Source organism: Sinocyclocheilus anshuiensis, unplaced genomic scaffold (assembly GCF_001515605.1).
Source record: "Sinocyclocheilus anshuiensis isolate Anshui unplaced genomic scaffold, SAMN03320099.WGS_v1.1 scaffold2145, whole genome shotgun sequence".
NCBI lineage: Eukaryota > Metazoa > Chordata > Actinopteri > Cypriniformes > Cyprinidae > Sinocyclocheilus > Sinocyclocheilus anshuiensis.
The window spans coordinates 137074-149311 of NW_015552702.1; the positions used below are offsets into that span (position 1 = coordinate 137074).

The window sequence follows — 12238 nt, forward strand, 5'->3', positions numbered from 1 at the left end:
AATGTCAAAAGCACATAACAAAAACAAATAATACTAATATTTACTACAAAAATAATACTAAAACTATTTTGTATGGCCAACAATATAATACCAAATGTATTGTTAATATTTTGGCCAGTACTAAATACAAGCTCTTTGTGAACACTTATACTGTATCCATCTTAATGTTATTCATTTTATTCTCGTTTCTTTTCAGGCGGAGAAAGGTTGTGATGTGAACACCCTCAGCGTGCCAATGGTCATGCGTAGAGGAGGTTCAGAGACGTGTCTAGATCTGGATTCTGATCTGGTGGTACGGGACAGCCCACGATCACGTACTGGTCTGGACACCCTGCAGCAGAAAGTGCTAAAAGTGAAAGAGCAGCTGAGAATTGAGCAAAATTTACAGGATGAGAACGTGGCTGAGTATCTCAAACTCATTAACAGTGCCGACAAGCAGCAGAGCAGCCGCATCAAACAGGTGTTTGAGAAAAAGAACCAGAAAACGGCACACAATATCATTCAGCTTCAGAAGAAGCTAGAGCAGTATCAACGCAAGATGAAGGAGTGTGACATCTCAAATGGGACCAAACACACGCCACCACACTCCAAAGAAAATGAGATGCCCAAATACAACCTCAAGGAAAGTGTAGTCACAGGAAGTGGGCGCCACCCACATTTGGACAAAGCCAAAACTATTGGCCCGGGAGTTTCACTGTCGCCACCGTTCTTCTTCAGCAAATCCAGAGAGATTGCAAACCTCATTCGCAACAAATTTGGTAGCGCGGACAACATTGCACACCTGAAGAGCACCATGGAGACGGGAAGTGGGCTGCAGACAGAAGGGGGAGCCCGAAATCTGAGCGGCAGCGCCACAATAAGCCCTAAACCCAAATACCCAAGTGATGACGAGTGCTCCACAGAGACGTCAGTGTCGATTGAGAGTAATGGTCATGTGACTGGATCAGGTGTGACAGGGCAGCACAGTATGTCTGGGAGAGAAGGAGGCCAAGGGGAAAACAGCAGCCGGCTGGTGGAAGCTTGGGAGGAGATCAGGGAGTTGAGAGAGACTCAGAATCTACTTGCAGAAGACATTGAGACTCTGAAGACCCAGTTTAAATGTGAATTTGAGAATATTACACAAACACTACAAGAGGAGCGGTACAGGTAAATAGTCTTTCGATAACATTTTGATATAACGAACAATCGATAGATCGATAACGTTCAACATTGAATTAATTGTGCAAGCTCATTTATCGTATTTATAAATTTTGATTACCTTTACCATTGTCTAATGCTCATTTAAAATTCATTTTTTAAAACACTATGCAAAAATTACATTTTACACATTACATTATAATGTAATTGTCATGTCAACTCTGAGAGTTTAGCATGGTAATATATATGGCAATGTTAATGTGTTTGGTCTTGGCGGAATAGATCTGCTACGCTGCTGCTGCGGCAGAGCAAGTACCGAGACTTGCTACTGCCAATACATCCACAACATGCTGCTGTGAGAATGCAGGAAATACTACTGCTGCACATATAACATATATGAAATAACTCCCACATATAACATACATGAAATTACCCCGTAGCAGATCAATACAGGTGGAGCTGGGGAAGGTGGAGAGTTTCTGAAGTGTGCTGCAACCGCTCCAGCAAACACCAGCCGAGTATTTGAGCTCGTTTGCTGCTGATACGAAAAGAATCAGCTGTGGCATGCGAATAATGATGTCATTGTCAGATTGAGTTCGACCCTATCAGCCTGTGCCATCTAGAGTTTCATGACAGAAATTTAGATTTATAATGTTGTTGTACATTATAGTGTTATTTCTAAAATTCACTTTTAGCACTTAAAACCAACTTTAGTGTTCTATTTATTTATTTAGACAAAAAATATATAAATAGTATACATTTTATAATATCAACCATTTATATTTCATCATCTGTCATATCATGTAAGTAATTATCAGCTTATCACTTGAATATCAAATATCATAGGCTCCCACATGTCTTGTGATCATTTGTGGCATGTTGGGACATCAGCATCTCATGCTGGAGACCAACATACAAAACTTAACATAAGCTGGTCTTTTCAGCCAGGCAGACACCTTCATTTCCTCTATATCTTTCACACACTCTCACTAATTGTTGTTCTTCTGTATTAGGTGTGAGCGGTTGGAAGACCAGCTGAACGACCTCACAGAACTCCATCAGAACGAGACCGCAAACCTCAAACAGGAGCTAGCCAGCATCGAAGAGAAGATGGCCTATCAGGCTTGTGAACGAGCACGAGATATACAGGCACAGACATACACAAAAACACTCACATACACTACAAACATGAAAGGACTTATCCTAAACTTATGCAAAGCGCTCAATAAATGGAAAACCAGCCTAATGTTACTCCGTGTTCTAACCAGCTGCAACGTGATAATGCAGTGAAGTTATCTTTTCCATGTTGATCTGAGCTTTAGCCCAAACCAGCCACAACGACAACAACCCACACTAAAATCTCACTCCACATAACTGTATTTTAGACACCAAATATGTTCTGATTTTGAATTCAAATTTAAGACAAATACTTCAGTTTTGACGCCAATGCATAGATTGAGCATACAGCCAAATGCATATTTTGAAAGTATACTCAATTTTTATAGCATACACGAAAAAAGTCGACACACAAGTAGTAGAAAGTTTCGCCTTTGTCCAGTGTTCAGGCTATTGCTCTACTGAAGTCGTGAGCAATAAAAATGTCTTTGTAGTTTTTTTTAAACTAGAATTGCAGCGTTCTCTTTTTTTTTTTCGGCTGTGAAATAACAGTCTAGGTCAGTGTTGCAGGTGTTATAGTACCAGGGCTCGCAAAATTTTTTTGTTTGTTTTTTTGTTTTTTGGGGCTAGTTAAATTAATTTTCGGGCTACCAAAATCTGAAGAGTATCTGCCCGAAGGGCTACCAGGGATTTAGAAATTTTGCAAGCCCTGAGTACTCCAGGGTTCCCTCTTGGTACTAAAGCACATTCACATGTCCACTCTTCGAAAACAGTGCTTTCATTCTCTTAATTAAATTTGCATATATATAGAATATACTGCATGTTAGCTTGCTTATTTTGCTTGAGAGCATGATCTATTTAAGTCTGCATGTCATAGTAACAAGACGCTAGGTTTCTAACCACAGGTTGAGAGTAGTAGTTCTGACCACAAAACTTTGTGATTCTGTTTGCGAATGTTCGATGGAGCTATGGTTTTGGAAAACACAGAATCTTTAAACTATGTTGATGACAGAACTTGCGACCATAGTTGCCTAACGATGCTTTTGGGAAACGCACCCTAGGTTGGGATGCTTACGATCGTGTTATTGTTTTTCATTAAGTAAACCAAGTTAATATTGAGCCCTTACCTTTTAGACATAATTTGGCCATTTAGTTTGACAATTTTTCTGTAGATCTTCACCAACAAAAATGGTTCCAAAAGAAGCCAGAGCATCAAGCTTTTGTAAAACAGACTGGAATAATGCATGCAACCGCAAGTTCCTTTCCTTGTTCCAAGCGCTCATAATCACTCCAGGTTTCCAGTGGACGTTATATTAAATATCAGCAATTTTGGACCGCTGCTTTGACAATTAGATATGAGAACTGGAATTGTTGTATCGCTTTCTTTTCCTTTCCGCAGGATGCTTTAGAAGTTTGTCAGACGCGAGTGAGTAAGTTGGAGTTACAGCAACAACAGCAGCAGGTCTTGCAGTTGGAAAGCGCCGACGCCAAAGTGCTGCTGGGAAAATGCATCAACATCATGTTGGCCATCGTCACCGTGATCCTAGTCTGCGTCTCCACTGCTGCTAAGTTTTCCGCTCCACTGATGAGGAGTCGTCTACACATGTTTGGGACTTTCGTATGTGTGTGCCTACTGGTATATAGCTGGAGCAACTGGGAGCATTTGCAGTGTGCAATAGAACGGATGCTGCTGCCTAGATGAGGGACATGAAACACGTGTCTGCATGCGTGTTCAGTGATGTTCTCGTCAGATAAAGTGCTCCTCCTGGGATATTCCCTTTACAATGTGACTGTCCCAAGATGATGGCTTTAACACTTTCTCTTTTTTACATTTTTTTGTCTGTTGTGTTTTTGTGTGGATGTGAAAGAGTATTCATGATGTACTGTAGCACAGCAGCAGGTCTTGCAGTTGGAAAGCGCCGACGCCAAAGTGCTGCTGGGAAAATGCATCAACATCATGTTGGCCATCGTCACCGTGATCCTAGTCTGCGTCTCCACTGCTGCTAAGTTTTCCGCTCCACTGATGAGGAGTCGTCTACACATGTTTGGGACTTTCGTATGTGTGTGCCTACTGGTGTATAGCTGGAGCAACTGGGAGCATTTGCAGTGTGCAATAGAACGGATGCTGCTGCCTAGATGAGGGACATGAAACACGTGTCTGCATGCGTGTTCAGTGATGTTCTCGTCAGATAAAGTGCTCCTCCTGGGATATTCCCTTTACAATGTGACTGTCCCAAGATGATGGCTTTAACACTTTCTCTTTTTTACATTTTTTTGTCTGTTGTGTTTTTGTGTGGATGTGAAAGAGTATTCATGATGTACTGTAGCAGAAACGGGTCCATCTCTGTGACTGTATTGTGTTATTTCAAATAGATTTTGTTAGCGGTCTTAAAAGTAAAGGTTAACCACCATTTTACATGTTTTATGTGCTTATTTTTTAGGTGGTGATGGCTCACAAAAACACATCTCGGTAATATTTCATTCCACAACCATAAGAAAAAAATATTTTGCATAAAGAAAATGAAGACTAATTAGAGACCCTAGTGTTTTTGCGTTTTATTTCATAATTGTTTTGTATTGTGACATTATTGTCATTATATATTTTATCATGGGTGTTTTACTTTTGAGCAATTCTCATTATTCTTGATCATTATAATTAGTTTCTTATTACTGTGATGCATTTGATTCTATTAGGAAACAAGAATTTACGATCATTTTAATAAGTAACTTTTTTTCTTATTTTGATTGCAGTAATGAGAATGTTTGGGAGATGTGTTTAATTATCATACTGTTAGAATGCAAAAAAAAAAATTAATAATGGTCTTAAATGTTTGATTTTCTTTATGCACTAAAATGTATACTTTGTTTTAAATTTGGGGTGAAATGCAAACAAATACACACGTTTTAGACATGCTTTGTGAGTTTCATCTGTATACTGTTTTATAGCATTATTTGTACTAATGAAATGGCCTAAAGTTCTTTTCACTGGCACTTTAAACACATCACCCAGGTTTATGAGAATCTGTGTTTTTTTTGGTTTGTTTTTAATTCTTTAGTCTGAGCAGTGGTTCTCTGTACTGACCACAAAAGATGGAAACACTGTCTTTTTGTTTGTTATGCAATAGAAATGCCTTGGGGTTATAGAAACTAGAACATGAGAAGGAAACAAATGTCTCTGTCAAGTTGATGTAACATTCTGAATTGTTCCTCATGGAAGTTAGAAAGACTATTTTTATATACATTTGTTTAATTTGCTTTAATGATTCCCACAATGGAAACCGATTTCAGCATTATTACCACTGTCCCTTTGAGTGTGTGCCTACCTGTGGTTTTGACTGAAGATTGTATAAGCCACAAAATCTGAATTTACCCATCAACCTGAACTAAAATGTGGTGTTGTACTAGAGTTAAAGTGGCCTTTTACCTATAAACATGGGGAAAGTGATTTTATTTGTTTTATACATGCTTCAGTGTCCATGTGGTAGGAGACTGTACTGGTCTTAAATATTATCTAAACTTAACAATAAATGGCCTAATTTTTACTGAAATTTGATTATTTGTCGATTCTTTATTTACTCAACCACCTGATGCATTTCTCATTAGATGGAACCATTTTGGTTTTTCTTGTATTTTTTATGAAACTGTAGTTGTTCAGTTCATTTTTATATAACCTGCCTGTGCTGTTTGACATTAGTTACCTGAAAGATGAGACCTGAAGCGTTGAATGTCTTTCATGATTTTCAAAGGTCATTGATGACGCTTATGTTTCAGCGACTTTCAGATGGTTGTCGCCCTCTTGTGGTTGATGAAGGAAACGGAGCTTGAATGAACTTCGGTATGAAACTACAGGGGAAAAAAGCTTCCATTAATGTCATCTGACTAGTGGAATAATAAACTTAAGCTGATGATACACGGGGCAACTTTTTGAGCAATGATGCCGGGCAACCAGGTGAGACACAGGGCCCACGACCGACAAAGTATCCAGATGGAAATTTGTTACCCATTATCAATGGGAAAGTTCCCAAGCAAGCAACATTGCTCAAAAAAAAGTTGCCCCGTGTATCATCAGACTTACAAGCATGACAGCCACTCCACTATATTTAACAAAACTCCAGGCTAGATCTAAAGAGCGAGCTTTTAAATCCGAAAAGACTGCCGGACATCGAATTTACCCCAAACGATTCAGTACTTGAGTGAACCGATTCAGTCGGAGTATTGTTTAGCTTACCGTTTGACGGATTCATTAAGAAGAACCGACTCAAAAGATTGAACTATTTGCCAATAGGATATTGCTAGTACATATTCTAGAGACGACTATACTGATGATGTTGTAATAGTTGAATTGTTATCAAAAAAACTATTAGTTTGTACACATACAGAGTATCTACTGAAAATGTAGTTAAGATAACAGCGTCGCTACTTGTAGTTAGCTACTCCGCAACAATGTTTCAAGATTTTCAGTCAAGACTATTTCGTTTTTGTAAAATTATCTATTCGCAAACCTGTTTTCTTGAATCTTGAGTTAGGCTGTTACTGTGTCTGATTTACTGACCTTTTTCTGTCTCAAATGTCACTGCAATATGGAAGGCGGAAGGAGCCAAAAGTCTTTACATGGTCGCATTTCACGCGTTCCGTTTAAAGACATTTGGCTCCGTCCGCCTTCCATACTGCAACTTCACCATTGAAATCAATTAAACCGACAGTTTAGAGAAGATTGCGTCACAACGTAATTTACATATGTGACCCGTGCTGGCAAAATCGAGTCGGAATGCGCACGGGCTAATTTTGAGCTACAGGCAAAAAAAGTGATTTTTTTTTTCGATTTTGAGGTTTTCACAAAAATGAGTTCATTAAGCCCTCGTCTAGCAATCCCAAATGCTCCAAATAATAATTTTAGATGTTTAATTATCTTTATTTGTACGTTTTCTGAGGCCTACCTTTCTCCGCTCGCTTCTCACGCTGACTGAAATTATATTAGATCTGTGCATTACAGTAGGTCTTATAGCTATATCAGTCTGTCTCATTAATGTTAACAATAAAAGAAAAGAGGAAATCACTCGCTGCTCTTGATTGAACTGCTTTTGTAGTTTTAATAATCAATTTATTTGTAATGAACAGACTAAAGGGATTTTTACATTTGATTAGGCCTGTTTGTTTTTCTTACTTGAATGCTTTTGTTTAGATAAATGAAAAAGGTAATGCATTATTTGTTTCTTTCTAATATTTGTTCTACTGTTTTTTTTTTTTTTGCATCTGTTCTTATTTATAATAACAAAGATCAAATAAAAAATAGCTATATTGTGATTATTATTATAGTAAATATTATTAAGAAAAGAACTGGAGGAAAAGATGCAACGTTGCTCTGTGATTTTGCTTTGGAACCTTCAGAAAACTTTTAACTCGATTTTTCTCAAAATTGACTTTGCTGATTCTAACAGGTGTAGCTCAGTCATTTTTCGTCCGATTCCATACATCATTCTGAAGGTCTTTTAATAGAGAATGTGAAAATAAAAAGAACTCATTTTTGAAAATTTGCTCATTGTGACTCATTTTGCCAGCACAGGTCACATGTGCAGTTGACGCAAGCTTTTTATTATTATTATTATTATTAATAAATGGTTATTGTATTATCAATATTATGTGTTTAAATATTTAATAAACATCGTATATAGTTGTTTTGATAATTTTGCTGTTTCCAAAACAATGCAAAAAACGAAACAATAAGCCACAGTGGTTTATTGCTTCATCACATAATCTAAAGGAATTTTTATTTTGGCATTTCATTGTCACCATACTTAGTTTTAACAAGCAAATCCAACCTGATTTGCTGCTCACAACCATGGAGGGGCTTATTCCGTCCAGAGGAATGTTTGTTGATATTGCACACTGCAAGATTCCTCATATTTAGGACACAATAAACTGGAGGAGCTTTTTTCATAGTTTCATAGAAAAGGCAAAAATATGCATATTGAAAGGGACATAGTTTTTTCAGTGTGATACCTTGAATTGGTCAGGCAGTTAGTAACTTATTTTTGACAATACAAAACTGCATTTACATGGTTGACATCTGATTATAGTCTGAGTTTATAACATTATTAATTCGTTTTTGGTCATAGTAGTTAAGCGCAGGTGCTGTAGATGGTGATTTTCTGACTGAGTTCTTGCAGTACATCTCTGGCCTCATTCTCCAGCCCATCCGTCTCCTGAGCTTTCTCCACCAGAATGTGCTGATTTATCACAAATGATCTCTCCAACTCTGGAAGAGTTAAAGAGAAAGAAAAGTGAGGAATCATAGGTAAATCTATAATCTAATATTCAAGTCTGTGAGCAGTTTTACCTCTTAGTCTCTGTAGTTTGTTTGTGGCATCTATTAATAGATCTTTTGCCTCCTGGCGTAGTTGCTCAAACTTCTGATGAGCATTAAACACACCTGCTGCCTTTTGATCTATTAGACCACTGACCAGTTGGTATTTAGGTTGCACGTGTGAGTCAAACTCCTAAAATAGACAAATATACAAATGCTGCGTGTAAGGGTCAAAAGCATATAAGAGCGTCCCAAATTTAAAACAAATAAAAAGAAATAACCAAAGGTTTTGAAAAACAAAAACAAACAAAAAAACTGCTGTATGGCTATAATCATATGTATTCAAGAAAAGTATCAGTTTAATGTCTGTGGTGTAACCAAGAAGGTAAAACTAATATTTTTCTTACACCTTAAATATATTTAACATGATATATATTTGATATTTATATCTTAACATTTAAAATGTTTTTAAATATATTTTTTCCAGGTAAAAATATGATAAATTGTTCATTCATAGTTAATAATTCAAGTTTTAGGAGAGAGTTCCACCACACGATTTCTTAACTGAACTAACCTTGCCTTTTAATATAAGGACTAATAATAAAAGATTATGCCAAACTACTTGATAAAGTTTTATTTTCTGGACATTCCTTCTTTATTCTTCATGATGTATCACTCTAACATTTTTAACTTTATGTCCCCCAAAGCATTATCTAAATGTATTGTAATACATTAAAAACATGTTCAACATATTATCGTGTAGGCTATTCAAGAATCTGTATGTGTAAATTTCATTTGAATGTATTTTTTAAATAAATTAACAACATCACTGTTAAAAGCTAGTTACCCGTTCTGTGTGCTCGATTTCTGCTTTGATGTTTTCAGTTTGTCTCTGAGTTTGATCTGCACTACTGGACGTTTCTAGAGTTTTCTGTTGGAGTTGGTCAACCTCTCTCTCAAGATCCAGAAACTTTCCTGTGCTGCTACTCAGTTTGAACTCAGTCACTTCACTTCAGTTGATTGTACCCGTAGACACACATTTTATAGAATAAAAAAAAAAAACAGATTATGTTTAAAGGACACATAGGGATTTTAAAGGTATATATACTCACATCAGTGATTTGTGGTTTGGTTGGCAGCAGTCTGAGCACGCACAGTATCTTCTAGAGTTTCCTTCACTTCATCAGTGGCCTGTTTCAGTGCTGTAGCTCTCTCACTGTGATACACACACAAACAGAGGTGCGGGAAGATGTTTTCAGTTGGGGGTGCTGTGTGTGTCCGTGCTGGGTGAAAGGGAGGGGGGGGCACCTCATTTGACAACTCCACAAAGCACTACAAGCGCGTCGATATGAACATTCGTTTAAGTGTCATACACACTGGGAAATTTGACTGCATATCACATTTTTGAAATGATCGATAGTAGCTGATCAATCTCGGGGGTTGGGCTGGGTCCGCTAGGCTTACTTGTCTCCGTGCTCGTGCTGTGTCTGGTTCCGTTGCTCGTCTCCGTGCTCGTGCTGGAGCTGGTTCACTTACGTCGGTGCTCGTGCTGGTGTTGTTTGGATGCCGATTTTGGAAAGTTTTTGCTGGGAAGGGCATTTAAAAAAAATCTGAAATTTGCTTTTGCGCCATTATCTCCTTGTATTAAAGTTAATCTTGTTCGCATTCTGTATAGTTCATGTCTGATACCACGCGCCAGCGTCACGTGTTCATGAGGATTAGGCTAATCATCCCATATAGAAAACATCACAAGTAAAATGAATCATGTTTATAAAGATAAACATGGGTTTATTATAGCCCACTTACAATTTACATTTCAGAGATCATTACAAATAAATGATTAAATGCTAAAACTGAATACATTTAAATGAACAAAATTGCCATTGCATTTGCAACCATGTGAAAACGGGGTGCTGCAGCCCACTCAGCACCCCTACTTCCCGCGTCCCTGCACACAAAACACACACAGTTATGTAATAAAGGATGTTTTTGTGTTGCAGGGGTTGATTTTTTTATTACAGTACATGTAACAGACTTTATGTGTTTTTTGAAGGTTCCTTTTCATTAAAATATTCTTGTGTGTGTATATATATATTATTTTTTTTACTATGCCATCATTTATTTTTTCTACTTTTCAAATGATAATCTAAACATAGAGTGAAATGTGAACCATTTCAATATTTACTGTGTGAAAAAAATGTATATAATTTTTACACAAATTATGATTGTCCCTTAGATGCAGCACCATTTAGCCAAAAATAGACAGCAGTGTCAGTGAAGAGCATGCTTGAGGTCAAATAAGGTACTTCAAATAAATCAAATATCACTGAAGAATATTTTTATTAGTGCGTTACAATCAAGCTGTGATAGTAGTCTTAAAATGATTTATATTCAGTTATATTTGTCATGTTAACTTATATTTTGTATTTATTTTTATTACAACCAGAGGTACCGCAGGTAGATATCAACATACAGTAGATAGCAGGGCCTTCAAGAGCCTCTGTCTTGGACAAAGAGGGGCCCTGGAGTCAAAAAGGTTGAAAATCTTGTTTTGTATGTACTGTTGGACATTGTTAGTGGACAAATTAAATAAACTAGCGAGTTTTAAAAGTATATTTTTGGAACTTTAATGTCTAAAGGTCCCACATAGAGTGCGTGTGATTACTCACTTGGCAGCCTGTGCTTCTTGTAGGAGTCTCTCTGCAGTGCGCGCATTCTCTGCCGTCTGGGTCAGAATATCATCCACCTGGGTCAGTCTGGCCACATGTTGGCGGATCTCTGTGGTCACGTTCTTTAGTGCACCATGCACTGACACTGGCAAACTCATGATGAGGTTTCATCACCTCATCAGCTACTTCCTCTATACGCTTTGGATCAGTTTCGTCTACACAAACAATCAGATTCAAGTTTTTCACATAAATATTCAGATTTTTACTGTATTTGTGACATGATATAATCATTTACATATGATCTACCGTGGTCTTATACTGTAAGTACTGTATATATCAATGGTTTGTAGGAAAAAGACAATGGGTATAAGTTGTTATACTTTTCACAAATATAGTGGCATTTCATGCAGATCTGCATACCTTGCAGACTATACATAGTGTGTGTTTGAAGAAAGTCTGTTAGTATGCTATTCTGAACACAGCCAAAGTGTGACAAGTGTTTACTATATGTGACAATCCATACTTGTGAGGAAGTCTCCTATTTGCTGAATGAGGTCTCTTGAGCTCCTCACTGGTCTGTTCCACTCGTGCTTTGCTCTGATTGGCTCTCAGTATAACATCCTGAGCATTGAGCTTGGCCTTATCTGCATGTCCTCGAGCATCTGACACCTGCAAGAAACACACATGCGTGTCCTTATATGCATGCCTATACTTATCAAAGTCGAAGTTGTTATTATCAAAGTTGAAAACAGTTTTGCTGATTCATATTTTTCTGGAAACTGTGATCCATTTTTCAGGGTACTTTGATGAATGTCAATGTAAAAGTCTTTACTGTCACTTTTGATGAATTTAATATGTGTTTGCAGAATAAAAGTATTAATAATAAAAAAAAAAACGCATACTAACCCAAAACTTTGGTAATGTGTATATTATACATTTCAATTTCAGGGGATTTAATAAATAAATTAAAGGGGTCATATGATGTTGCTAAAAAAGAACATTATTTTGTGTA

At 37.2% G+C, this 12238-nt stretch overlaps 1 protein-coding gene and 1 pseudogene across 2 annotated transcripts in view; one reads left to right on the top strand and one right to left on the bottom strand.

The window, feature by feature from the left end:
- Window positions 1–5052, top strand: part of LOC107667715 (transmembrane and coiled-coil domains protein 3-like) — an 18611-nt gene extending 13559 nt beyond the window's left edge. Inside the window, exons 2-5 of one of the 2 annotated variants that reach the window (XM_016459439.1) lie at window positions 197–1146; window positions 2151–2286; window positions 3653–3715; window positions 4154–5052. In XM_016459439.1, the coding sequence (XP_016314925.1) occupies window positions 197–1146; window positions 2151–2286; window positions 3653–3715; window positions 4154–4393 (1389 nt within the window). In that variant the 3' untranslated portion in view covers window positions 4394–5052. Of the gene's footprint in view, window positions 1–196; window positions 1147–2150; window positions 2287–3652; window positions 4134–4153 lie in introns of those variants that run through there. The other variant, XM_016459438.1, reaches the window with a different exon arrangement.
- Window positions 5053–7991: 2939 nt separating this feature from the next.
- The window catches only part of LOC107667712 (laminin subunit beta-1-like), a 17976-nt pseudogene continuing 13729 nt past the window's right edge, over window positions 7992–12238 (bottom strand).